Here is a 27,688-nt window from a genome sequence, read left to right as displayed (position 1 = left end):
GCAGGCTACAAATGTTGCAAATAAATTGTCTATCATTGCAGTCTAGCTTTTTTTTCCTGCCTCCCCTTGCCTTCAACCTTCTTATTGTGAAAGGCTTTAGGACAGTCTTGCTCTATTTTTGGATGACACAAGTTACTTAACACTGTGAAGGTTAGATACAGTGCCAGGATTAGATTTTCCCAGCTGTCTGTATGCAGTTCCCAGTTAAGCTAGACTGTTGATTGTTTTCAGCAGTGTGCATACGCTTGCAGCAAATTTAATAAATATATAAATGTGCAGCAAGCATATGAACACTGTTGCTATGCTGCTGGGTGTTGTGTGTGTGTGTGGGGGGTAACCATGGTCTGGGTTAATACTGCATCCAAACAAACCAAGACTAGTAATCAACTACTTTCAGGTTTTTTGGGGGGGACGACATGATCCTAGATTTAGTGCACTGCTACAACAGATCACGACTTGTTTGTTGTTAGCAGGGTGGTTAAAGGTGTACCATTAAACCATAGTTTACTGTAACTGCAGTTTAATAAGGCTGTAGTATTAATACTATTGTCTGAGAATTTGATGTTGGTTGGCCTTATAACTGAAAATAATCAATGTAATAAATTCATAAAATGATTCAGTGTTCAAAAAGCAGACTGTACATTTAATATTTTCTTTACATCACATGACAGGAGCATCATCAAGTACAATGATCCAAAGTTATTTAATATTTCAATTTCTACTTTTCTCAAGTATAATATACTACACTTGAAGATAAGCAGACTATCTACAACAGTGACAATATTCTTCAGAATTCAAACTAATCTCAGTAGTAGCAAGCCATGACTCAAAAATAAAAGGATTTATTCTTTAAATATTAAACAATGCAACATTTTGGAATAGTCAATATTGTGACCATAGGATATAAACAAATATGTGGACATATGGGAGGGTTAATAATCTGAATTATTAATTTGTGAGAAAATATATTGCCAGTAAGAGTTAAAGGGATAAAAAAATTATACAATGAAGTGTCTTGAGTTTTGTGACCATACCATTACCTAAAAGCAGCTGTGAACTTTCAGCTATTTTTGTCACTAGTACATACACTTCAAACAACACTGTTACAATTTTGGACACTTCTTTACTCTTACCCAGGTCATACTATATTCACATATTTATGACCAATTTTATTACCAAATTACTGAATATCTTACTTTGAAATAAACCATTATTTCAAACATATAACTACGGGAATATAAATATTTGCAGATCAGTTAAATGAATTTTACAGTGTAGAATTTCCTATTAACTAATGGGCAGTTTAGTGACTAGATGGCCACCATGTAGTATAAAAATTTTGTAAACAAGATGCAGTTTTCCTGGCTTCTTTTTCACTTTGAAGACATCAATACTCTTACAGATGCTGTATATAAGAATGCACTTTGTATTAAAAACAATCGTTTACAATATAAGAAAACTTTACATATGTACAAAATTACACTTCAGGAATGATTTTTAAAGCCCAGAATTAGCAGACAAAGTTTTATTTCCCTTCACTTAAATTTTTTAACTCTTTCACATTATGATCATTTGCAACTGTTGCAGCATGGTCCAGTGCTCGAATACTTGATAGAAGTTTTATTATCTGTTTTATATTCTCCCTAGGAAGAGAGGGAAGAACTTTAGTTAGTGCTTTTTGCAACTTACCATCTGTACTTTTCAGGAACAATTGAAGATACTGTTTTGACAAACTTTTCCACCTGGATTTTTTTTAAAAAATATATATTATAGCACCCAACTGTAAATAAAACCTCTAAGCAGTTTATGAAAAGGTCTCTGCCTTAGATGTTCATTCTGTATTGTTTTTAATATACCTTTAGGACATATTTTGGTACTGTTTACCTGTTTTATAGTTTATTTGTAAATCGTCTTAAAACATGTAAAAGGAGATTAATAAATAATCTGCAGTAAAACTCAACTGTCTGATGTGCAAAGATGAGGTACTGAATAAACCAGGACACTGTACTGGCACACACAAACAGTAGGAAGACACTCATATGTTTTGTATCAAGCTGTTTGTTATTTTTAAATTACATATAATATACACATGGCTAATTTTCATTACAATAATATTGGTTAAGATCCAAAAAGTCTCATGTACAAATCTAAAATACTCTCATAGTTAAAAGGATTCTTCAGATTCCCCCCACCCCTGCAGTCATCCTAAATCACCCCCTCAACTTAACAACAGTTTATGGGATGTATGGGGAAAGACTCCTGCAAAGCCTAGTTTATGGCTCTTTGAATTCTGGCTTTATATTTTATAAAGCCATCTTGAAATTTGTGATAAAATTAACAAATGGTAAATAAATACCTAAAAGAATACAATAAAAACAATCACTATTTTTTAAACTGAAACAGTGTTAAAGATAGGTTACCTTGCATTTCTTTTTTCTACATCAGAGCTTCCAATGCTATTTCTGTATACTGTATCAGCAAGATGAACAAGATATCTACAGAGGTTTTCTAGATGTGATATTGTCTTACTTCCTTTAAGATTAGTGAACCACTGTTTAGGGAAACAACTGATTACCTATAGAATTGAGAAGAAAAGAGTGGTTTAGAGTATAAGGTTGAAGCAGCAATTACTGAGTCTGTTGTTTTTGACTTTGCTGTTTTTGTGTTTTAGTTGCTGGTTTGCTGAATTTCATCTGTGCTATAGGAATCTGCCTTTAAAGAGCTTACTCTGAAAGGCAATATATATGTGAACCTCTACCATTTTGGCTGGTTTCATTATCATGATTTTCATCGTTTATTATTATTCGTAAAAGCACCTAATATGCATTCATATTGTACAAAAATAATAACAAGAAGTCCTTGGCCAGATTCACGATTTAATTAAAATATTTCATATCACCTTTCAGCAACTGTCAATAAAAAACTTTGATATCCTTTGATATCAATTTATTTATTTTACCCAAAACATGAACAAACCCAAAGTATTATGATTGTCAAGTGATCTCTGTGTAAGTGATTAACATAATTTTTTTAGAAATAAAGCCTGGCAGTTTCTGTGGCTGGCTGGTGTGGTAAGCTTTTTGCTGTACTATCATTTTAATCTCATCCTTTCACTAAGTCAAGAAAGCAGGATATGTGGAGTTCTCTATTTTTTTTTTGCAAAACAGTGCTATGTAAATATTTCAGAAAAGATAGTGACTTGGCTTAGGTCACTCAAGCAGGCTTCAGGGCTGAATGGAGATTTCAGTGTGGACTGTTGTTCACTTTTATACCCAACTTTCTAGCCATTACACTGCACAGCATCTTAATACATTTGCAGTATACTGGCCTGGTTCACACATCATATGTAAACAAACTATGGTTTAATGTGATCAAATACTGTTCTAGTGCACATTGCTGTAAAGCTCCAGAAAAGCTCCTCCCTGCTTCTGCCATATCACAGCTGGTTTGTTGTGTTGTCTGAACTATGACTCAGGCAACTGGGAAAAACAAACCACAGGTGGTCAGCCAAGAACAAACCATGGGTAATGCTTATGCTTTATATGGAGAAAAACAAACGATGAGTCTGGCTTCAGGTGACATGACAGAACGGATCCCGGCTTCTTTTGTTTGTGACAGAGCAGCAGCAAGACTGCATGAACTTTTGAGCAGTGTGTACTAGGATGCTGATCCTTCGTGTTAAGTCACAGCTTACTTTAAATCATGATTTCATGTGAACATGCAAATCAGGTCACTTAAAAAGGATGCTTAGCAATAGAAATGAATGATTAAAAGTTACACTTTTACTTACACTTTGAGCTTTCTTAATGCTATCATCTCCATACTCAGAATTCTGGAAAGCCATAAGAATGTATCTATTTAGCAATCCATCTATTGATAACTCTTGTAAGGTTTTGTTGGAAAGGATTCCATGCCACTGCAGAAAGTTTCCTAATAACTGAACATAGATAATAAAAAGTTGAACATAAAAACTATTAAATATAAGAACTATTAAAATATACATGTTTTACATCTGCAGATAATTATCAATGAATGAAAACATTTCCATTTTAAATACAGAATTTAAATCTGAATTATATGAGCCATAAGTATCCATATTTTCTGCAAAGGGGTATTGTGTGTTATTAAAGAGGACTGCTAGCTCTCAGCTGGAGCAGGAATTTGTTCTAGCCTGAACGGACAAATAACCAAACCTAACATTTCTGTAGTACAAATCGGTCAAAATTAAGCCTGGATACTACTGATTTCCATTAGAAAAAGTTAACGCATTCTTCTTTTCTCAAGCAATATGTACTTTTATGGGAACCTATAAACCACAAAACATGAAATATTAAGTACTGCTGCCATCAGAAAAGTGGCCAAAATTCTCTATGTGGCAGCTACAATGACTGACCTGCTACAGAAATAAATTTGATTCCAGAGTGAGAATACACGCTATAAGTACTTCAGGACTTTGAATTAGGCCTGGAAACTAACTGGCAGCCACTGGAGTCGCGTCAGGATTGGTATTATATGTTCAACCCATCTTGCCCCAGTAAGCAACCTGGCCACTGAATTCTACACCGGCTGAAGTTTCTGAACCATCTTCAGAGGCAGCCCCATGTATAGCATTGCAGTAATCTAACATAGAGGTTATCCGAGCAGAGACGGTTAGGCTATCCCTGCCAGATAGGGGCACAGCTGGGCCACCAACTGAAGTTGATGGAAGGCATTCTGCACCACCAAGGCCACCTGAGCCTCAAACGACAGCAATAGATCCAGAAGTAAAGCTAAAAAAGGTAAGACCTAGAAGTACTCCCAAGCCCAAGTACCTGCTCTTTCAGAGGGAGTGTAACCCCATCAAGAGGACAGAACCTCCCATTCATCCAGTCTAAGGAATCACCCACTAAAAGTGCCTCAATCTTAGCCGGACTGAGCTTCATTTGATTGGCTTTCATCCAGTCCATTATTGAGGCAAGACAACAGTCCAGCACATCCACTCCCACACTTGCAGGTTTAAAGGAATAGAGCTGCCTGTGGTATTGCTGACAATGTACTCCAAAACTCCAGATGTCCCCACTCAGTGGTTTCATGTAGATGTTAAACAGCATGGGGGATAAAACTGAACCCCGATGAACCCAACATTGAAGGCTCATGGGGCTGAAAAGCACTCCCCAAGCATCACTCTCTGGAAACCATCATCCAAGTAGGACCGGAACTACCGCAAAGCAGTGCCACCTACCCTCAACTCAAGACAGCCACTTCAGGAAGATATGAGGGTCAACGGTATCAAAAGCCACTGAGAGCTCAAGGAGAATTAACAAGAACACATTTCCCCTGTCTCTTTCCTAACATAGGTAATCATTCAGGACAAAGCAGTTTCTGTGCCAAAACTGGGCCTCAACCCTGATGAAAATGGATCTAGGAAATTTAGTAACAAACATTTCCCTGGACTTTTATGCCTCGTGAATTTCAAATTTCTTATTATAAACGGTTGTTGATGTTTCAGATTCAGAACACTCAAAATTTTTTTTCCCTTTAACTGTATAAAGAATTCATAGTTAAAAACTACATGTAACATTAGCACTTTCAAAAATGCATGTCATCTTAATACTACATATATACAGTAACTTTAAATATACAACAGGGATGGAGTATGTGTGGCCCTCCAGATGTTGGACTTCAACTCCTATAAGCCCAAGTCAGCATGGTCAATGATCAGGGATGATGGAAGCTGCAATAAGCATGGGGCTGTGGGGGGGGGATGACGACACCTTTTATGCCAAAGGGCTGCATTCTGTTTCAGGTAACCTTGCAGGTGCTGTTTATCAGTAGTGGGTGGGGATAGCACAATGGGTGAGACTCTTACCTTTATACAGTAGGTCACAATCTACCCACACAAATGTCAGAACTCTCTCTCTCTTTCTCTCTCTCTCTCTCTCTCTCTCACACACACACACATCCCACACCCCTCTCTATCTTCCTTCCAGACAAGCAAGAGGCATCATGACAGTTCAAGGACATATACTAGACAGGCAAGGCACTTGTGGATGTGGCCTGTGGGAGGCTGTGTGGTCTAAGGAGTTTTGAGAGTACGGGGTTGAGAGAATAGTGCGACAGCCATGCACCATGATAATCTAAGACAAGTGCTGCCAAAACAGAACCCATGAGCACACATATGCCCACAGAGACCTCCTCTGCAGGCTGGTTGGTGCCCTCCCCAAAGTTAGACTTAAAATAATTCTACTATACGCAGAACAGGTTGTGGTGTATACATGGTTGCAGGTATGTGTGCTGCCCACAGTTTTGCTGGTTTGCAAATGTGCTCAGGGGGCCAAAAAAGGTTGGTGACCCTGAGTTAAGGTCACAAACGCAGCAATGCTGGGTTTGGAGACAGCATGCCTACTTTCTTCCACAAGCAAATTCACTTCACACTCAGAGTCAGTTACCAGTTATCAAAAGTAAACTTCAGTAGCGCTCCTAAGTCTGAAACTTCATCTGTTTGCTAGCTCACCTTCACTGAAGACCAAAACTGCCGCTGGAAAAACAAGTAAGGGCCAGAGTTCTTGTTTTCTAAGACACTGAAAAATAAAAGTTTTATTTAAACTTCAGTAGTATAGATGATGTGAACTGTTGATTTGATCTATTGTCATAATACTAAAAGATTCTGCAAACCAATAATCTTACCTTTTGGGATAAAGTGGCATGAATACATCATCATCTAATGTTCTCCTCATTCTAAGCAAGAGGCCTTTTAGAAATGTCTGAAAGAATTAAAATTTAACGCAAGTGTGAAGTATTTTTAAAATTTCTTTTTAGCACAAATCTAACCAAATATCCCAGTAGATACTAGCGCTAGAGAAGTCTGTCATGATACCAGATTATTTTTACCAACTTTATATTTTCCATTAATTTGAATTATGCAAGTTAGCAGAAATGGGACACGCAAAATTATGAAACAAAATGGGAGGCACTGAATTTGTGTATGCAAAACAGGGTCTTCAGGTGGTCCCTGAAGATCTTTTGTACAAGGACAGGATTTGTTTTCAGCATGTCCTAGAAACAAGTTCCATAAAAGTCACTAAAAACAGTGGCCTGGATGCAATTGACTGCGAGAGGATTTTGTTCATCTAATTGTGCTTCTCTGCCTCTTGCTGCAGCCTCCGGGAGACAACAGATTTTCAGTTAAAAGAGGGGATAAATAAGTTTTTAGTTTTCTTTAAAAGCAGACTGATCTATTCACATCTAGAATATGACTGGCAATTTCTAAGCTACGTTTGATTAGGTGTTTCTGAAGAAGGAGTAGCAGATATTTTGGAAATGATCACAATTCAGAGAGTTTAACTTAGTGGGCAGCATTAAGCCATGGCCGTAGCAGTGATATAAATATAACCTCTCCTGGTGTTGTATGAAAACATTCCATCAGGGACCTTTGTAAACTCTGTTATGAGTTCTGCAACTCTCATTTGCAGTCTGCTATTTTCATCATTCCAATAAAGCCATGAACAGAGTAGTGATACAATAACTACTACAATCAACACAAGATAATATTACAAAGGTAACTATCTGTAAACAAACAATAAACGTCCATGAATATGGCAAAAGTAGTTTCTTTCCAAAATAGGTTTTATCTTAAACAATTGCAAACGCAGTAAATACAGAGTTCACTTTTAATATACCAGTGGTTCAGTGCTTGGACGTCGTTCTGGTAATCTGGCATCTCAACACTAAAGAGTGTAGTCATCAAGCTTTGTAGTAAATAATACAGTAGCACCTCGGCTTACGTTACTCTCAGGTAATGTAAACTTCGGTTTGCGAAAGTGGCAAACCCAGAAGTGTTTTGCCGCGCACACATGCACAGAAGCGGTCTACCATTTTTGCGCATGCACAGAAGCAGTTTGCCGTCACGCGCGTATGCGCAGAAGTGGTCCCTCTGGTTGCCGAAAACTCGGGATCCGACCAGAGCTCCGGAACGGATCCCATCCACAACCGGAGGTACCACAAGACAGTATGTAAACGACTTAAAGCAGGGGTATATCTGTCCCCCATCTGCATGTTTCCATCGGGAGGAGCATGAAAAGAGGACGATGGACAGAAACTACTTTTGCCATTTTTATGGACATTTATTGTTTGTTTACAGATTTTCATCATTCCAGCAACACATATTACTGTGACACACCAATCCCTAAATAGTTACCAGTTACATAACACAAGGGAACTACAATTGCTTCTATTTTAAAATGAATTTAGGATTAAGTGCAAAACATGAGTGAATGTCATAACAGTAGCAACCAGACATAGCAGTCTAGTCCTACAAAAAGATAAAAGAATATTTTTTACCTGTGTGTTTTTGTTTTCTGCATGTACCACTGATGGATAACCGTTTACTAGTTTCTGGGTAATGGCTACCATCCTAGATGTCTGTGTTGTAGAAAAAGGATCCCATACATTTTCAGCAAGTACTAACAACAAAAAAAGAATTATTACTTCTCAAAACTAAGGGTTAAGATGATGTTGCTAAAAATCAGAAACTGCTGTGCTTTTAAAATGACTGTATATTTATAAAGTACCTGTTAATTTAGGCAGAACCACTCTTTCCACAATAGTAGGCAATAGTGAAACATCAGCATCATCTTTCTCTTGGTCATATTCTTCACATCCATAAAATAGCAAAGATTCAAACCACAGCATACTCTCAAAGTCTTGGCACTTATCCTATTAAAATAAAACATTGCCACTATAAATATGGTTTTTAAAACAAAATACTAATCAAGTGTGAACGCTCTATCAATAAGTTAGTACAAGCATTTAGGCTAGGTGCCTCCTTTTCAGAATGTCCTTGTAGTGCCAGGAGCACATCATATTTTCTGAGGCTGCGCTGGCACTGATGTCAGCATGTTTTTTTTCAGTCACCTATTTGCAAACTACTGCGTCAAGGCTGATCAAGTTGTAGAAGCCACTCCTCTGCACTGCTATACTATCAATATACTGTCGCAGCAGACTGACAAAGCAGCTAGTTTCTGTAGTTCAGGCCTACCATTTGGACATTTATGACCCAAGGTGGCTTCCAACACATATAAAAAGATAATAAAACATTAAACTTTAAAAACTGCTGATAGAGGGCTGCCTTCAGATGTTTTCTAAAAGTTGTATAGTTATTTATCTTCTTGATATCTAATAGGAGGCCGTTCCACAGGGACGGCCCCACTGCCGAGAAGGCCCTCTGTCTGGCTCCCTGTATCTCCTCGCAGTAAGGCCCTCAGATCCCAGGCTTCTAATCACTTCTATGTAACCATTTTGCCTTGTTTAACAAACAGAACACAGTGAACATGTCTCAACTTTCTCTCACCTCCAAAGGGTTCCAGGTAAGTAACTGAAGTCTTATTAAAGGATTTAATAGCTTAGGTAAACAAAGGCCAATATAAGCATCATTGTAAGAAGATGAATACTTGAAACGCCATGCTTCAAACTGCGACTTAATGGCGTCAATGGATGAAAAGCTTTCTACCACATCTTCAAAAACTTTGCTGGACTCCTTCAAAATGCGATCTAGGATAACAGTATTTTAAACAGCATAAATTAATCTCCTGCTTTATATCTGCAATGCAATTTCAGGCAAACTTTCAAGCAAATATACTATAAAGAAATTGTTAATATCTATACCGCTTTGGTCAGATACAGAGCTGAACGTGCACAAAGAGGCTGGCAGAAGCCAACTTTCTTACCCTTTATTCCTCATAGCAGTCTCCTATGTCCTCTGCAAATACTCTCACTGAGGGGCTTGGGACCCTGCTAAATGGTGGTGGATTATGGTGGTGGCTGAGTGGAAATGGGGAGATGGCCTTTTCCTAATTTCTAGGGATTCCTCCTTTTTCAACAGGATCTAGACCCTTAGCAGAAGGTGCTGGAGGAGGGGACTACCAGGGGAGGAAGGGGCAAAGTCATCTTCTGCCATCCCTGTGACACAGTTCACTCTGAATCTAGCCCTTTCTATTGTTTATATTCTGCCTTTTTATAGCAATAGCATAACAAAGTTATTTTTTTCTTAAGAAGTTGGTGTTACAACTACTGTACGGTGTTTACCTCAGTGTATGAAAGTACATGACTTAATTCGAAAGTGTGCCCGTGGTGATAATCACTTGAAAGCACAGCATCATGGAAGTAGTTCCATGTGGCAAAAAAACCCCTGTGAATAGTTCCACTTCAAAGGAAATACATGTAATTATGAAACTTACACCCTGTCTTTTGTCACATCCTGAAGGAGGCTTACAAGATCCCATACAATGAAATTCCTGATCCTGACTATTCAGAGAAAAGCAGCAGTCAAAATAGAATAAAGAGGAACATGGTATGAGCCAAGAAGCCTGACTTTTGCAGAGAGTGTGTGTGTTTTACACCAGGAGGCTCTCCTTGCTTGTAAGAGAAGGGTTGGACTAGGGCTGGAATTCCTTCTCCAGCTGCCTGAAATGAATGGCTTATGATGGCAGAGAGCAGCATTGGCCTCTGTCATTCTACAGATGAGGTAATAATTCCACATTTAAAGCTGCTTTTAGAGCATGGTTTAAAGTGTCATACAATCTAATCAAATGAAATTTTCTCTACAAAATACTGGGATCTAGATATTACTATGACTTCTGACATTCAGATGAATAATCTGACCTCGTTCCATATTGAAGTTTGTAGTATCTGTTGAAGTTTCTTCGTCATCACTAGAAAGGCCTTCAAGGTGATCAGCCATCTTCCCAGATTGCTCTCTGGCAAGTCTACGACGAGCCCTATTAAAATAAATGGAACACAATGTTGCATTGAGGTTAGAAAACCAAGCTTTTCCCAAACAAAGGGTACTTGTTATTTTAAGGAGGGGTGCATCTTTCCTGCTCTCCCTTATTTCAAGAGGAAATGAAGCAGAGTTGAAGCCATCTGACATGTTACAGGACATGTGTTATTCGATGACTAGTACCTCAGCCCTGAACATTATGCTACTTTCCCCTTCGCCTTAGTTTGGGATTTGTCATATATCTAGCAGCCAGCCTCCACCTCCACTGTGCCGCACTATGTAAGACTCAAGCAATGTTCTACCTACAAGGCGAGTGGCCCATCATTTATCTGCAAGCACTTGAATATGTAGGCTGTATACTACAAAGAGACAGCAATCATACAGAACATGCATTCCAATACATATAGAAGTAACCTAAATGCTGCTGTACCTTCTTGCTTCTCTTTCTGCAGTCCGTCTTTTAACATGTTCTTGGTACAGTGTTCTGTCTCGTCCAAAAGAATCAAGGTTTGGTGCCATCAGGGCTTTACCTGTGAGAGTACAAACACTGAAATTAGAACACTGATCCTCCAGTTACAGGAAGCATAATAATGACAGTGTTTTTAGCGGGGATTTTTCTCAGCGGGTCCCTATAAATCTGAAATACATCTATAAGTTTGACAATTCTAAACCCCCACACACCGCACAGATAAATTGGCGGCGGCTGAATTATCTTCTGAAGCAATTACCAATTGGGTAAAATATTTGAGTGCCTTCATCGTTATGTGCAAAAAAAAAGTCACAATCAACTTATCACTCGGAACTCTTCAGTAACAGTAAACACTTTAAAAAAATACAACATAAAAAACTGTTTGTATTGTTTAAAAAAGCATTAGTGTTCAACATTTATATGGAGTCAGACCATTGTTCTATCTAACTCAATATTGTATGTAGTGACTGGCAGCAGCTATCCAGGGATTCAAGCAGGGGACATTTTTAGTTCTACCAAGAGATGCCAGAGATTGAACCTGGGACTTCGGCATGCAAAGCAGATGCTCTGTCACTGACCTACAGTCCTTCCCCTCTCCATACAAAAAATAAAGAAAAATACATCTAAAACAGGTCAAATTTCTATTCTTGGTGAAGAACACTGAAGAGTATTAGGAACTGACAGATTTTCAGTTGGTATTAAGACAATTAGTATTGTTGTAGGCTACAATCTGATATCTGATTGTTGTCATATACTGAACATTTGAAAACAAAAACTAGAGAATTTTTGGATGAATTTCCCTATTATCTACCAGCTTGGTATCAAAGAGGGAATAAGATTTCACCATAAGTACTCACTTTTGCATAATTTTACAAATTTGTCCTAGCAAAATTGCCTAATACATATAAGACAGGAATGTTAGCACAGGTATTATTTGGTCTAATGTTTGAAGTAATGAAGGCATGCATGGCAAACTGTACCTAGATTGTGTTGGGTGGGTGGGGGGATGTTTGTAAGCTGCAGAAATAAATATTATTCAAAAGCTAAACTTCGATCAGAATCGCCTACATCTTTTTTTAGGTTTAGAGAACATTCTAAAAAATACTTTCAGGAAGTGAGGAAAAGACAACATATAGTTACACACACATCTAACGTGTAAAAAGGGATCGAAGCAAGATGCTATGACTTTCAATCACTGAGACAGAGAACAGGAAAGGCACTGTATAGAGTCTGAGCTAAGATTCTTTAATCTGATTTTTTTTCTACCAGATTTAAACCAGACATGCTTTCTGGTTTCACTTTAAATTAAAACTGCACTATGTAAACAAGGTTGTTTAATGAATAATAAAAACCTTCAAGATGGACTGACTTGAATGGCTTGAAAACTCCGAAGATTCATCTTTAATATCATCTTGTCGTCTTTGGACAAGGCGGGAAGCTCGCTGTTTGTACAGCTGATGCATTGCTGATTCAAGTTCGTTAATCAGGAGCACCTGTAAAAATATAATACTCCGTAATAAAAAAGTCTTCAAGTTTTAACTGTATGGGATGCCACCCTATTCCAAGATATACAGCTACACATTTAGCTGCATCGCTTTCTTTTTACTGTTTTAACAACTGACTGCTATTTAACTCAAGAAAAGTGCATAGAAAAGAATGACAACAAGCTACCTCACGGAAAGCATAAGAACAAGCCTGCAAAGAAGTCCACAAAAGTTACTAGTCTGTAAGAACATTTACAAGGTTACCCTACAATATATATTCAATAGAAAATTATCTCACTTGGGAGTAGGCCAAAAGAAAAAAGGGAAACTCCAAGCTTCTTTACTTGATCACTTGAGGGCAATTTGGACTTGCCATAGACTATTAGACATGTGTTTACTTATAAGCCAAAGAACAAATATATAGTGTTGAATCAAGAGTTAAGCACAAGAATTACCAAGATAACCTCCCCACTCCCTCCTCCCCATGTCAGCCCTTAAGCACCCCAAAATGCTCCACATAGTGTTGGGCAACTCTGCTGAATGGGGTGGGCTGTAGTGCAGAAACTAGGGAAACCCCCCAAAACCTGACAGAAGCAACTTCTTTTGTATTTTAAAAATATTTTGTACTGTTTTATTAGTTATTTTGATTTTAAACTGTTGTAAGCAGTCCACAGTAATATACAGTCACTAAATAAGATTGGATTAATAATTATATAAAAAAGAAGGTGCCTTCGCCTGATTTTAAGACATTCCCCACCTTCCCCTTCAGCATAACTCCTAGTCGCCTGGATTTGAAGGAATACTGCACAGGCTAAAACGTGCATTGAGAAAGTCACTACACATAGCTCCCCATTTGAAGCAAGCAATCACTTTGGAGTTAGATTTCAAGCTGCTATGGCCCACCTGCTTGTTCATCTGAATCTATCCTTAATTAATTCTTTCCTCTACTAGTAGTCCAAGTAATTCCAAATTTGTTTTAACTGTTACTTAATAAAAACTGTTCTAGCAGGGACTTTGCAATGACCTCAGTATTTCATGAGATCACTTGATGAAATAATTAATGCACAATAAAAAAGTTTCTTTACAAATTGAGAAAGAAAAGACAGAACATTTCAAGGAAAAGGTGAATTTGCATACAGGAAATATCTCTCTTGGAGGTGATATAATGAAAAAAATATTAAATATTGGACAGAAAGCACAACTTCTTTTCAGTCAACGTTTTCTTAAAAAATAAAGGGCAATTTTTAAAAATCAGTCTTGTAACCCAATGACTGAACATATTTTCAATAAAGTTTATTAAGGAACTGGAAAGATTTACTTACATTCACAAAAGTCCAAAAGCAGTTACAAGCATGAGCGTTCACACCAGACACAAGGTTGGTTTTTTTTTAACCTATTTTACTTATTCTACTCTTGACATTTTTCCACCAGCAACTGAGGCTGAGTGGCTGCAAGCACTACCACATCGACACAATGCATCCTGCCATCAACATCACTATTTCTCCATGAGTAAAGCAGAATCCTCCTCAAAAATTCAAATCTATTCAAGCTTTTACATTCTTTGCCAAAATATTCAATTCAACTTTGCCAACTCAGGGGAAGAAGGAAAGAGGCAGAAGCAAACATGAGAAAAGGGCATAGCCAAAGAAGACAGTTGTATTTCCTGCTGTTGTTTCACAAGCAGGAGCATCCTATGTGAACAAGCAGGGCAAAGCTATCTTACTCTGCCTCACATGCTCAACACAATCCATTATATACAACCACACTAGTGTAAAGTGAATAGGACTCTTCTTGCATTAGTTAAGAATTCATTACTAAAATGAAGCAAAGCCCACAAACATTCAGAGTGTACTGCTAGCTACAATAAGTTCATAGTGCAATTTTCAGCTACGTTTAACGAGTTTCATACCCACCCTACTGAGATCTGAAAACTAGGTTACTGCGACACAATTTTCTGCTTCTAGTCTTTCCTTGTCTGCCTTCCTATTTAGTGGATAGAATCTAAGTTTTAGAGAAAAGTTTTTTCATCCATACAGAAGAGTCATTCCAAACTCATAATCATACAGTCTACGCTTATAATTTTACTAGCAGAAATCTGGATTCAGATCACCATAGTGGGGAAATGGAGTAACCTGATCAAGACCTACTGATGCTTTCTTTGAAATCTATTTTGCTACATTGTGCAACAGAATCCCAAGCAAGTTTACTCAAGACATAAGTCCCATTGTATTCAATGAGATTTACTACCTAGTGCCCAAGTTTACCATTGCAAGCTTAATTTATATTTTAACTGTTATACATCTGCACTTGAATAGAACTACTATTTTTCTATACCAATACAGTGGTACCTCCGGTTAAGTACTTAATTCGTTCCGGAAGTCCGTTCTTAACCTGAAACTGCTCTTAACCTGAAGCACCACTTTAGCTAATGGGGCCTCCTGCTGCCGCTGCGCCATGATTTCTGTTCTCATCCTGAAGCAAAGTTCTTAACCTGAAGCATATTTCTGGGTTAGCAGAGTCTGTAACCTGAAGCGTATGTAACCTGAAGCGTATGTAACCTGAAGCGTATGTAACCCGAGGTACCACTGTATTACTGTTAACTTTTCTTCAAAAATACACGATTGAATCCTACTTTCTATTCACAGGATAGGATATTCCAACCTTCCATTTCCTTCTACATCCCATGAAAGTCTCCTTATAAGACTGGGGGAACATCTGGGACGGTATGGCTTATGATGCTGAGTGTTGAAGTAGGGAGGATAGAAATCCTGAAAAACCAGGGGCTGACCTGGGGCACGAGCCTTTGATTTGCACAACTATACCTTTAGATCCAAGCCAAAGCAACTAACTCCATTAAAAAAAACTTTCCAGGGAGATACAGGGAAATGCAAGGGCAAGACTGTCTGATTGTTGTACACTGCATATCAAATATTCAATTCGCCTCCCTCTTCGTGTCCAAATCTAGTGCTTCATGATTTAACTGAAGGTTTATTGGCTCAATTAGTGGGACCAATCTGTTACAAGAATACAAAATGAAAATGGAAACAAAACTTCTAATAAGCATTAAAATAAGTTATCTGAAGTTTACATTTCCACCAACAACTCCAAAACCGTTGCAGCTTACATTTCTACCAAAATCTAAAAACAGAACAAAACATTCTGAGACTTCGATACTTGTTTATTTAAATGGATTGTTTTCTCCTGCTCTGGGGGCTAGGACCCTATTCAAATTACAAGACAGCAGATTATGACTGAACATCAATATCTTAATAAAAGTAAGAGCTGTTTGACTATGGAACCAACTCCCTTTCAAGGTGGTGGACTCTCCCTTGTTGGAGGTTTTTAAGCAGAAGTTGGATGGCCATCTGTTTTTCTGATTATAATGAACTTGCTTATGTTGTAACTGCACAATATTTTCCAAGCCTTGGATTTTCTTCTAGTACTGTACCTTCAGATTACTGAGTTTCCAAATTATTTGCACCAGGAGGTTTATTATTTACAGATTAACACAGATATTGAACTTATTTTTTTATATGGTGCCACCAATGTGCATGGCACGTTACAGTGCACAAGTGGTCTAATCTCCCTTACTAGATAGCTTACAATATGACATAACCAATAGCAAATTATCCACAGGAAAGTTTAAAAGAATTCTAATTCATTTATGTTTAGTTTTTTAAAAATGAAACAGCAGAAACAGGAAATTCATCCTGAACTTGGTGCACACTGATGCCAAGTTAATCAGTCCTATGGAATTCCAGGAGGCTTACTCCAGGTTGAATGTGCACAGGATTGAAGCTCAATCCCAACAATTTTTTAAAATGTATTTTTTAAACACGTCCTTCCAGTTCTAGGAAAGGCAAGTTGCAGTACAGATTAGTAAAGAACTGCCTGAAATCCAATTTAAAAGTACAACACTTTGTAACAAAAGGGTACCTGGCACTTGACACTTATCAGCAAGATAAACTGCTTTTTTCAAACCTTGCTTTAAAAACAGTATATTCTTCCTATGAAACTGGCCTGGGTTTCCAATATGCCATGGGGAAACCTGGGCTTTAAGTGTCCTTCCTTAACCAATCCTGGCTGCGAAGAAACTGGTCTGTAGAATCCTTATGTAGGTCTCAAGTGTTGCTGGGTTTTTATGCTGGGAACCGGGAAATGCAAATTAAACAACCAGAATCTGAGTCATCATTGAGAACTACAATGGTTTTCAGAAATAAAATGCTTCTAAGAATGAGAAAGGTGGCATCACAACCTGAATGCCAACACTGTTGTATTCCAACAATGACTTACATTGTTTTCACCACATTTAAAACCAAACCTTCAAACATGTGCCGAGTGTTTCATTGGCATGTACAAGAGAACTGAGCACATACTAAACTTCGTTACTGAAAAAGATGAATATATTTTGCATTCTTACCTTTTCATTGAAACACTCAAGCAAGTCTTGGACATACCCTCGCATTTCTTGCAGAAATTTATACCGTTCACCAACACCCCCAGAAGACCCTTCCAATCTTTCGATTGCCTTGGTAGACTCTTCACGTCTTTGCAGATGCTTCTCATGTTGCTGCTGATTTGCTTTGTGAAATTCTCTCATTGAGTCCAACCTAAATGTCAATGGACGCACGTTTACATCCCAAAGCATACTGTAACCTACAGTATACATGCACTATTTTTCTTATAGTAAAGAAAACTACAAGAAACAACATTTAAAGCTGTATTGACAGCTTTAAAGAGATGAGGAAACTGTGGCCTTCTAGGTGTTATTGGCCATCTCTACTGACCACTGACCATACACAGGCTGGTGGTCCAAGGAGGTCAGTTTCTCCATCCTCACACTACCCCAGCCCCGAAATCTGTGCTTTTCCAACCCTCCCCAACATTCATAAACCCAAAGCTTTCCACCTAGTAAGGGAGTGCATCACATCTTTCTCTACTCCAAAAGCACCCTGCACACTCACTACATATGCTACTTTTATTTCTTCTTCCAGCTGATGCATAGTATACCCAGGGATCCTTGGTGTACCCTCTACCAACCACACACAAAAGTGGCTGTTTCTTTAGTCAATTTTACCTCATTTCTGAATTGTGTTTGAATCCTATGTACATATTATGTACATAAAGCACCCCGGTTTATATGGCTCTTTATGCTATATACAGGGTATTTATTATCTAACCACATTTCCCTTTGCATACTCAGTATCCTGAATTCCAGTTGCTCTCAACAGAAATGGGAAGCACACAACAATTTCTCTGACCTTAACATTAAGAACTTGCTAACTCAAATACTTAACCTTAGATTAAAGGTGTCATTATTTATCTATTAATCTGACTCACCTTCAAGCCATTACGATACATGCTTATAGTAAGAAGCACATGCAACTCCTCAGTTAATCCATGTTATTTCCAATTTTCAGTAAATGTTACAGCATTTAAAACTACTAAAAATGTAATGTTAAGCCTTTGTCTAAAATGTTTACCTATTCAGAAAAGAATGGTTTATACTTCTCATAAAAATATAATGTGGTAAGCTAAGTATTACTGTTCTTTCAATCCCTTGGCTACAAAATTAGTTTTCAGTCTCCATTCTTTTCATGTACCAATCTTCAACATGATCAAATGGTCATTTCCAGGGAAGTAATCCAAACAGCCTTTTGAACAGTTTTCTTTTCTTCCTTTTTTAATGAGGACGTATGGGCTTCCATTGATGAAATTCTGCATCTGCCCCCCAGACTGAACCTAGAGGACAGGTCTTAAATTTTAAGAAGTTGGTGTGCCCTACCTGTCTTTAAGCTGTTTCTTTACCAAATCAATAGTAACAGGAGTCATCTCATTACTGGGAGTTTTGAAAGGTATTGTATTATCTGTTTTGTGAGATTTTGTCTCCGATGATCCATAAGCAGCATATGTGTAAGGAATGCCATAAGATGAACCATAAGGCATTGTATGGTAAGTATTCTGGTAGTACAGGTTATTCACTTCAGCAGGTTGACTTGCTTGAACCTATGGGAACAAAATATGTGTAAACCTTATTACAAAAACAAGGTCACAAAGCTAATTCAGTCCAAAAGGCAATTTTTAGAAATTATATCTTAAATTCTACCTGCCCATGTATATGTTTCATGTGTATACAAGTGCTTATCAAGGAAAGAAGCACCTCAAAACATTCATCATTCAATGATTAAACAGGGAAGATTTGCTTGGATAATTTGTCCTTTCAGCTATGCTTACACCCCTGGTTTTACTGAAGGGGCACTTTTATGATGGGAGGAGGAGAATGGAGGTCCCCTCTTCTATTCTTTAAAGTGCACTGCCAACCAGTCCTATTGCCACAACTGTCAGATCCTCTATTTACCTCTCGCCTCTCAGTTGTGGTCCTGACCTGTTTAAGGCTTTATAGGTCAAAACTAGCACTCTGAATTGGACCTGGAAACTAATTTGCATCCAGATTAGGATTGGTATTATACAGACAAACTATTTTGCCCAGGTGAGCAACCTGGCCGCAAAATTCTGTACCATCTGAAGTCTCCAAACCTTCATCTGAGGCAGTGCACTGTATAACACACTCCAGTAATATAACCTAGATGTTAGATTAGATCTAACCCATGTTTTATCAAACACTGGTCATGTACCAGTAGGCCTGTTCAAGAAGTGAAGAATAATGGGTCAGGACAAGGTCAGCCTCAGAACTTAGCTGTCAAATCTCTATGTCACAGGTATCTACACCTCTTTTCTCCCCTCTAGCACTGGCAATTGGGGGTAAGATGACAAATCAGGAGCTTTATTTAGCCAAAGGGTCATCATTTGCTACTACAATTTTAGAATTCCTTTAATACATGCCTGAGGTATATTAATGCCTTTACGTATCTGTTCTTGCTCCCATCGACTGAGTTCTTCATCCTGTTCCCCAGCAATCAGGGCTTCGTCATCACTTCCTTCGATACCTGAGCACAAAAACATAACAATCAGTAGGAATAGCACACACTAAATAATGGCATATTGAATACTGCATTTGAGTTTTCTAAAGCTTCCATGCCTTCAATGAAAAAGGCAAACATGTAGCCCTGTTTCTGAGGGAATCTCAATATGGGGGCATGTGCCCCTACCTCATATTCTGTTGAGTGAACTGGGGTGTACCCAAGTATGTTTGAGGAAAGAAGATTTTTGCAAATTACTGTACAAAATAACCGGCTCTGCACCCTATCAGCCAGATTTTGCACTTCTCTTAAAGTTGCGACAGAGTTCACAGTAGTTTAAACTTTTCAAAATATGAATGAAAATACATATTTTTGTATTTCTTAAAATCACAGATTAATGCAGAAGCAGAACAAAATTGTGGATAAACACTTGCAACAGTGACATATATCAGAAACAGATATTTTGTCATTTTTAGTTGCACCATGTTTGACCACAGGCTCATCCTCCTCATTCATACTCCAATATGAAGCTATAATAACCAAAAGTACACTGTATAACTGGAAAGGCACTTCCATTTGTGCATGATGATTTCCCCAAATCCATCTCCACTCCTGATGCATTCCCCATGCCATATGCTAGACAATACCTGAGCCTCAGCAGTGTTTTTGGAGGTTGCAGGGAGCTTCAGCAAGGAGGCAGAGGGAAAGCCTAACTGTGCAACTGGATTTTCATTCAAGCTTTAGATCCAAGCCAAACTGTTAACTGTAACTACCAATGAATTTATAACATGCAACCTCACTATTACATTATACTATTAAGCCACTGAAAATACAGTTTTTGAAAACAATTTACGTCAAACACCTTTAATAGCAACAGCAGAGCATTTGGAACTTATTGCAACTTTTCATCATTTTACCTATTTCCTCTGCAATTTTTTGCCTTTGGGACTTCTCTTTCACAGAAAAGACTATTCTTCGCTTCTCATCGTCATCTTCATCATCACTGGCATCATTTTCATCTTCTCTAACAAGGCGCCCTTTCCCTGGATCACTGTCAAGTGGCAAAAAGTCCCCAAGCTCACGAGCCATTTGGCGCTTTTTCCTAGCAGCATGAATAAAAGCAGCATCTGGAATTTCTCCTAGAAAAAAAATGAATGTGCTTTTTAAAAGCCATCAGTTATATTCAATCGTGTGTTCACATGCTACAGTTCCACCTGCATTCTAATTCCAACTGGCTGCAACAGAGGCACAGGCAAGACATCATGACCTACTCCCTCAACCAGGCTGGGATAATCTGCTATCCAGGTCTCCTCCAAATATTTCTTCCCTGCAGCCATCCGACCTGGCTTTATTGAAGAGAGAGTTGATACAGCAAGGCTTGCTGCGGCAGTACTTTCAACTTCGTGGTTATGTAAAAGTCAAACAATATCTGAATACTGTATGAGTAGTCACATTGCTGAGATTAGTGCTTTATCAGATAAAGACAAAATAAGAAAGAGAAAATGTAAAGCTTTCAACATGCTTAGACAGAACAAGATCTCCAAGAAAAAGCACATCACATCCACCACAGGCTGCTACGTTCCTGTGATCGGAAGAAAATGCAATTAAGTAGAATCTGAAGTAGTAAATAAGACCAACAGAATCAAATTTACTAAGCCAGAATTATTTCTAAATAATTCATGAAACAGAAGTCAACAAGAAAAATGACAGATATACAAAATCAATTTGTCAAAGAAGATTAAGATGGACTATGACTTTTAAATAGATATTCAAAGATGGAAGCCGATCAATTACATAAACTAAATCAAATCTAAATATTCTGTTAAGGTATTAATAAAAAGTGATCTAATTAAGATAATGAATTGGTTTCCCTTTCCCCTAATTTCGACTTAAAAGGCCAGCTAAAAATACCTGGTCTCTGAAGTAGAAAGAAGGAGCAACAGCTCCAAAAAGACCCCCATGCAGTGAAGATAACGGAACTGCAACTGCGATGGGGTGTCATCCAAGTACACTGATTGACACAGCCCTGCCTATGGAATGAGAAAGGCAAAGAATTCATCTCAGGATAGCCTCCTCCTGAGAAAAAATACACTAACCTGGACGCAGAACATTCAGAGAAGACAAAGTACTTGAAAATGCTCCTACAGCTTTTGGCTTTTCTTCTTCTTTCTCACTTTCAACTTCCATCTCCTCTTCTCCTTGTTCACTGTTTGCAGCCCCATCTTCTTGAATTGCATCTTTAATCTGTCCTGTCTTATCAGCAGACTGTTCGGCTGGAAAAAAAAGTGTGCTATTGAAGTATCTTTGGGGGGGGGGGATTTAACTATTTTTTAGAAACTCACATTATATACACCTGAGATAATAGCCCTGTGCAGTCCACAGATGTGGCCAAAACTAATGAATTTTGGAACTAGGAAGTGCAGTGAAATAATTGACAAATATGAAATATTAATTTGATTTCAACTGCTCCTTAAAAGGTTGGGGGAAGCACATGTAGGAAAGGCTGAACTAAAACGTGAAGCTTAATAAGAAATCCCTTCCCAGGAAACTTTGCCTAGCACCAACACTGATTTCTTTTCAGTGCCAAGAAATAACTGTTTTATTTTCCCTAGCTTTTAAAGTATTTTAGGCATTAGACAATATTGTTTAACTACTCTGGTTTTATCCATCAGTTGTTTTTACTATGTAGTTTACTATATCTGCATATTTTCACTTTGTAAACCACACTCAGCTGGTTGAAAGTTGGCATATAAATATTTAAGCATAACATTTCCTTTTCAGCTATAATTTCAAGATAAAGATTACCATCTGCTAAAGAATTGGTTTCTGGTTTTGTCTTCGATTTTTCAAGGTCTTCTTTGTATTCTTTCTTAAGAAGCTTTACTATCTTCTTGCTGTAACTTGATTTCTTCACTTTAAAAACTTCTTCTGCTTCTTTAGGAGAAAAAATAAGCATAAATGAGAGAAATTACAAATCGGCAAAACAGTGACTGTCTCTTCAGCTATATAAAAGGTGTTATATAGTGCATTAAAATATATTAAATCCATCATTTTAACTTGACTAAATCAACAAACCCAGTTTGTTTTTCACAACAGCTACAAGTCCTTACAATGGGAGAACCCAACCCACAGCTCCTGTGCTATCTCAATACCACAAGTCCTAATTTGTTGCAAGAAGGTCCAATAGCAAAACAATACCCATAGCACCTGAGGTGCAATATATATATATATATATATATATATGCAGGTTTTGGTGTCTTCGGGTGTCTTCCCGTGTAAGAGTTGGGGTGTCTAGGCGACGTTTCGACGAGGTCTCACTCGTCATCTTCAGGCTGGTGCTTTTGGCTTCTTGTTACTGGAACAGAGCAGGATCTCAGTGTTTGAGTTCCTATAAATACTGTTGAGGGGGTGTGGTGTATAGCCTCCAACGTTCTGGGCAGAGAGGAAGTTCCCAGGTTAGTGTGTCTTTTCTTCTTTTGTTCATTAATTACTTGAGGGATATCTTGAGTGATTTCTTGAGTGATATTCTGAGTACCACTTAGGAGGGTCATTAGGTGTGGATTAGTTGCTAAAGCTTTCGTGTCTTGACCTCTTGACCTTGTGAAGAGTTTTTTCTGAGAAGATGGCTGTACTGCACTTAGTTGTGCTCTGGCTTGGCTTCGTGTATAGGGGCGAGCTGTGGTTTTGTGCCCTGTGCCAGCCAGATCTGTGTAGGCACAGGGCACAAAACCACAGCTCGCCCCTATACACGAAGCCAAGCCAGAGCACAACTAAGTGCAGTACACTTAGCCCCTATACACGAAGCCAAGCCAGAGCACAACTAAGTGCAGTACACCTAATGACCCTCCTAAGTGGTACTCAGAATATCACTCAATAAATCACTCAAGATATCCCTCAAGTAATTAATGAACAAAAGAAGAAAAGACACACTAACCTGGGAACTTCCTCTCTGCCCAGAACGTTGGAGGCTATACACCACACCCCCTCAACAGTATTTATAGGAACTCAAACACTGAGATCCTGCTCTGTTCCAGTAACAAGAAGCCGAAAGCACCAGCCTGAAGATGACGAGTGAGACCTCGTCGAAACGTCGCCTAGACACCCCAACTCTTACACGGGAAGACACCCGAAGACACCAAAACCTGCATTCCTGTACCCGTGAAAATCTACGAAAGCATATATATATATATATATATATATATATATATATATATATATATATATATACACACACACTTTTAATGTAATTCTTTTAAACTCTTTGTTGGATGCTCTTCTTAAAGGCTATATGCTCATAATTAAAAGGCACTTTTAATAACTAAATTTTATTACTTTACAATTCTTCATAAAGAATCTTAAACCAAATCATAGAAAACAGCACAACAAATACAAAATAGGTAAATATAATTTTAACTTAAGTTCCAAAATTGGACACCTGCAAATTAATAAGCTGTTTTGTTCACTACATGTAAAGGAAGGGTGTATTGACATGTCCTAGAGCAACGTTCTTCTTTGAAATTAAACGTTCTTCTTTGAAATTAAATTTACAGGGCTCCCCCCCACCCCGTCAAGGCAATCATTAAGTCAACACATACTTTTGCAAATGAATACTTTTGCTTTCCTAACCCACACATTACCATTTCTTAATTCTATTTACCCACAGGCCTCTAGACAAGGGCTGTGCTTGTTTCCATAGGACTGCTCTTTACAATAGTCTTTCAGTCAGGTACAGAAACATTCATACAAAACCAATGCATGTATTGTCACTTATGAAGGATGTATATAAATAGCAAGCTATCCTTTAAAATATATTTAAGTTGTAACTGAGAACCATATTTGTATATCTTTTATTAGAGGGAAATATACACTTGACTGCATCCTTCATAATTGATGTGTTCTTAAAGATTAATTCCCAAGTGTAAAACATCATTTTCAAAAAAAGTCCTTAAGGAGGTCCAGCAAAACACACATTTGAAAACTTCTATGTAGATAAACCAAATCAATGTCAAATTGTCCAAAGTTCATGTCTGGCTTTTAGCATGGTAACTTGAGTACTACATAAGCTATCACACAAGTTTGTTTCAGTTCAGTGTCCTACCTACAATATCACTGTTTATTTTGGAGCTTTGATGAATACATTTGTTCCCAACAGTACAAAAGATTTGACTGGTTACCTCCAAAATGTTATATCAAAGGAAGACTAAGAACTTTCTGTTCTAACAGCTTTTAGTTTTTGAAATCTCTGTTATAACCTGCATTTCCTGCTTGGCAGGGGGTTGGACTCGATGGCCCTTGTGGTCTCTTCCAACTCTATGAGTCTATGATTCTATGGTTTCCTGAAATTCTGATATTTTAGCTGCTGCTTCTGGTGTTTTACTTTTTTATTTATCCAACTGATTTTCTTTATGTTGTGAGCGACTCTGAATGTTTTTTATGACAAAAATATAGGATATAAGCCATTGAAAATTATAAAGTACACTCTCCACCTGCCTAACTTCCAGAGGGGAGGAAACTCAAAGAAAAAGATGTCATATACCATATTGGGTTATATAGGCAGCTTCCTACTATAAAGCTATTCTTGAGTATTTATCAAACAAAGACGTTTCATTTTTATTAGAGAAAAACAAACTGCTCTAGTTTGCCCCAGCAACTATCAAAACTTGCTTCAACATTTCATAGGGTGGCCAGATGAAATTCCACTACAGGAATTCCACATCCTCTTTTCATAGACATTTAATTTTTGTTGGCTACTTTGTTTTTGTGAGGATGGGGTTGGGCCAAGACAGAATATCAAACAGAAATGAGCAACAGTTAAAAGGCAAGACAGTGTGCATATTCCTATACTCCAGGGATGGGAAACCTGTGACCCTCTAAATATTAAATAACATCAAGCTCAGTCACCACAGCCAATGGTCATGGATGATGGAAGCTGTAGTCCAGTAACATCTGGAGGGCCTCAGGTTTCCAATCCCTGCTATATTCCCATGCCAACAGCACAACCCTATATGTGTCAACTCAATAGTAAATCCCATTGAATTAAATGAGGCTTACTCAGAGGTAAGTGGTTATAGGATTGCTGCTTGAGTGTCAGCCCCCCCCCCCCAAACAGCCAGACTTATTACTCACTAGGCTTGTATAGAATCACGCTGTTCACAAACTGTCATGAGTACTGGTGTAAGACAGACCCCTATATGGGAATATTTTAAAAACATTCCCTCTCTAGGTAAAAAAATAGGAAAGTATGTAATATGTATACAGAAATGCAAAGTTTGGTTATACAAACAAAACAATATCTGTTTGTAAATTAACAAGGTACAGTGGTTGGATTTGCACCACTGTCAATGAAATATATTAAATGATATCAATGATATCAATAGGAAAATAGATTTATATCCAATGATTTAAACAATATACCTTGTTTAAATCTTTTAAACAATATACCTTGCTATCTTTGCAGTCTCTCAGTGCTCCTCTAACATTAATAAGGAAGCAGTAGCACCAAGTTGGCAGACAAAATTATTCATGCAATTAATTTAGTACAGACTGACAGTGTTGTTCTGGGAACAGGACTTGTTGGCTGCAAATTTATTTTGGTCAGAAATAGAACTGCCAGTGATGACTGACATTTATGACCCGGTTTTCATGCAAGACTATCTCTGCATGTGGCTTTTCCCTCTAACAATGCATGGATCAGTGAAGAATTAGATCCCCACACACTTCTGTACGTGTTTACAATTAAGAGCTGCAATTGAAAAATGTAACTCTTTCATACTATGCACTTACTTTCATCACACCATGGTACAAAATACCTCATTTAAAAACCTCTCTAAGATATATCTTTGGGGCTTTCCTACAATAATTCAGTAGAACGTATGCATGCTTAATGTATGTTTACAATGAAGCACTTGAATGTAACATGACATATGCATATATGTATGTCGTGTGTGAATGTGGGGGGGGGGGAGAAATGGAGGCCATTCTCAATATCTCCCGCGGCCATTTTACAGATTTCTCCCCAATATTTCATTTTCAAGCCAACATGTGACATCTGTACCCGATCGGAAGCGCACCTATTTTCTACTCTACTGAATAATCTCAATAGTTCTGAGCTGCGACGAATTCCACATATATATCGTACCGCAGAATGATACACATGGTGTAGGCAGTAACGTGCAGCCTAAGCGGAAGCGCTTTGCCATATGGCAGGTAGGTTGTAAGCTAGCAAAGGCCGGAGGAAGGCGGGGGACGGGAAAGCCTCCCCGCCTGAAGCAACCGAGTTTCAAATTGGGGAGGCAAAGCGGGGTGGAGAAGGCGAACGGCAGCGAGTTCAACGCTGACCGGGCAGCGGGAGCAACTAGGCCTCGGCCGAGGGAGTGGAGACGAGGGCGCCCGCTAGGCAAGCTCACCTTCTTCTTCATCTTGGAAGCTGAGGAGGCTGAGGCTCCCGCGTGGCGGCGGCGGCGGCTCCTCCTTGTTCTTGTTCTTCCGCTCCTTCAGCTTAGAAGCCGTCGGCATCAGCCCGTTGTTCCCCGGGGGCGTCTGTTGCGAAGGGGGCGGCAGGGGAGGGATAAGAACAGGCGGAGGAGGCTGGAGCTGCGGGGCCGTCAACCCGGCACCGCCGCCTCGGCCGACCGCTTCAGGGCCGCCGAAACCGAAGCCGCCGCCGCCGCCACCACCGGGACAGGCTAAGGGGACGCAGCCCGTCGGGAGCGGCAGAAGCGGCGGCTTCGGACCCGGCAGCAGGTCGGCCTCTCCAGAAGGCCCATCCCCTCCCGGCGGCGGCGCCGGCGGCTGTTGCTGCTGAGGCGGCGACTCGTCTCGCTCTTCGTCGTCCTCCTCAGACTCGTTCCGCTTCCGCACGTTCACGCGCCGCGCCTTGCGGAACATTCCGCTCAGGCCCAACCGACACCGGCGCGCGGGAAAGGACCTGCACAGGAAAAAGCGACGGACGAAGAGGCGCAACCACCGCAGCAGCAGCAGCAGCCCGGAGAGAGAGCGCGCGCACACACACACCGCCGCTCGCTCCTCAACTCGCTCTCCGCAACTGCATCATCGCAGC

General features: G+C 38.8%; 1 protein-coding gene across 2 annotated transcripts; it reads right to left on the bottom strand.

Moving 5' to 3' along the window:
* Positions 1-622: 622 nt before the first annotated feature.
* On the bottom strand, positions 623-27,688 carry PAXBP1 (PAX3 and PAX7 binding protein 1). Of its 2 annotated transcripts, none has more exons than XM_081199297.1 (18): positions 27,036-27,688; positions 22,435-22,560; positions 21,726-21,902; positions 20,547-20,768; positions 19,553-19,656; positions 18,495-18,715; positions 17,130-17,319; positions 12,595-12,718; positions 11,187-11,286; positions 10,639-10,754; positions 9,329-9,528; positions 8,550-8,694; positions 8,320-8,441; positions 6,667-6,743; positions 6,494-6,560; positions 3,791-3,937; positions 2,421-2,575; positions 623-1,643 (listed from the first exon to the last, which is right to left on the bottom strand). In XM_081199297.1, exons 1-18 carry the CDS (start codon positions 27,514-27,516, stop codon positions 1,526-1,528), a joined length of 2,892 nt encoding a protein of 963 aa, XP_081055423.1. In that variant the 5' UTR covers positions 27,517-27,688; the 3' UTR covers positions 623-1,525. The 2 variants fall into 2 exon arrangements, with proteins under 2 accessions (XP_081055423.1, XP_081055422.1); XM_081199296.1 differs by having other exon boundaries at positions 22,435-22,563; positions 27,036-27,687.

The sequence above is a fragment of the Podarcis bocagei genome (genome assembly GCF_964188305.1).
Source record: "Podarcis bocagei genome assembly, chromosome: 6".
Taxonomy (NCBI): Eukaryota; Metazoa; Chordata; class Lepidosauria; order Squamata; family Lacertidae; genus Podarcis; species Podarcis bocagei.
The sequence above is the reverse complement of the archived record's forward strand: the minus strand, read 5'-3'. Positions and strand labels throughout refer to the sequence as shown.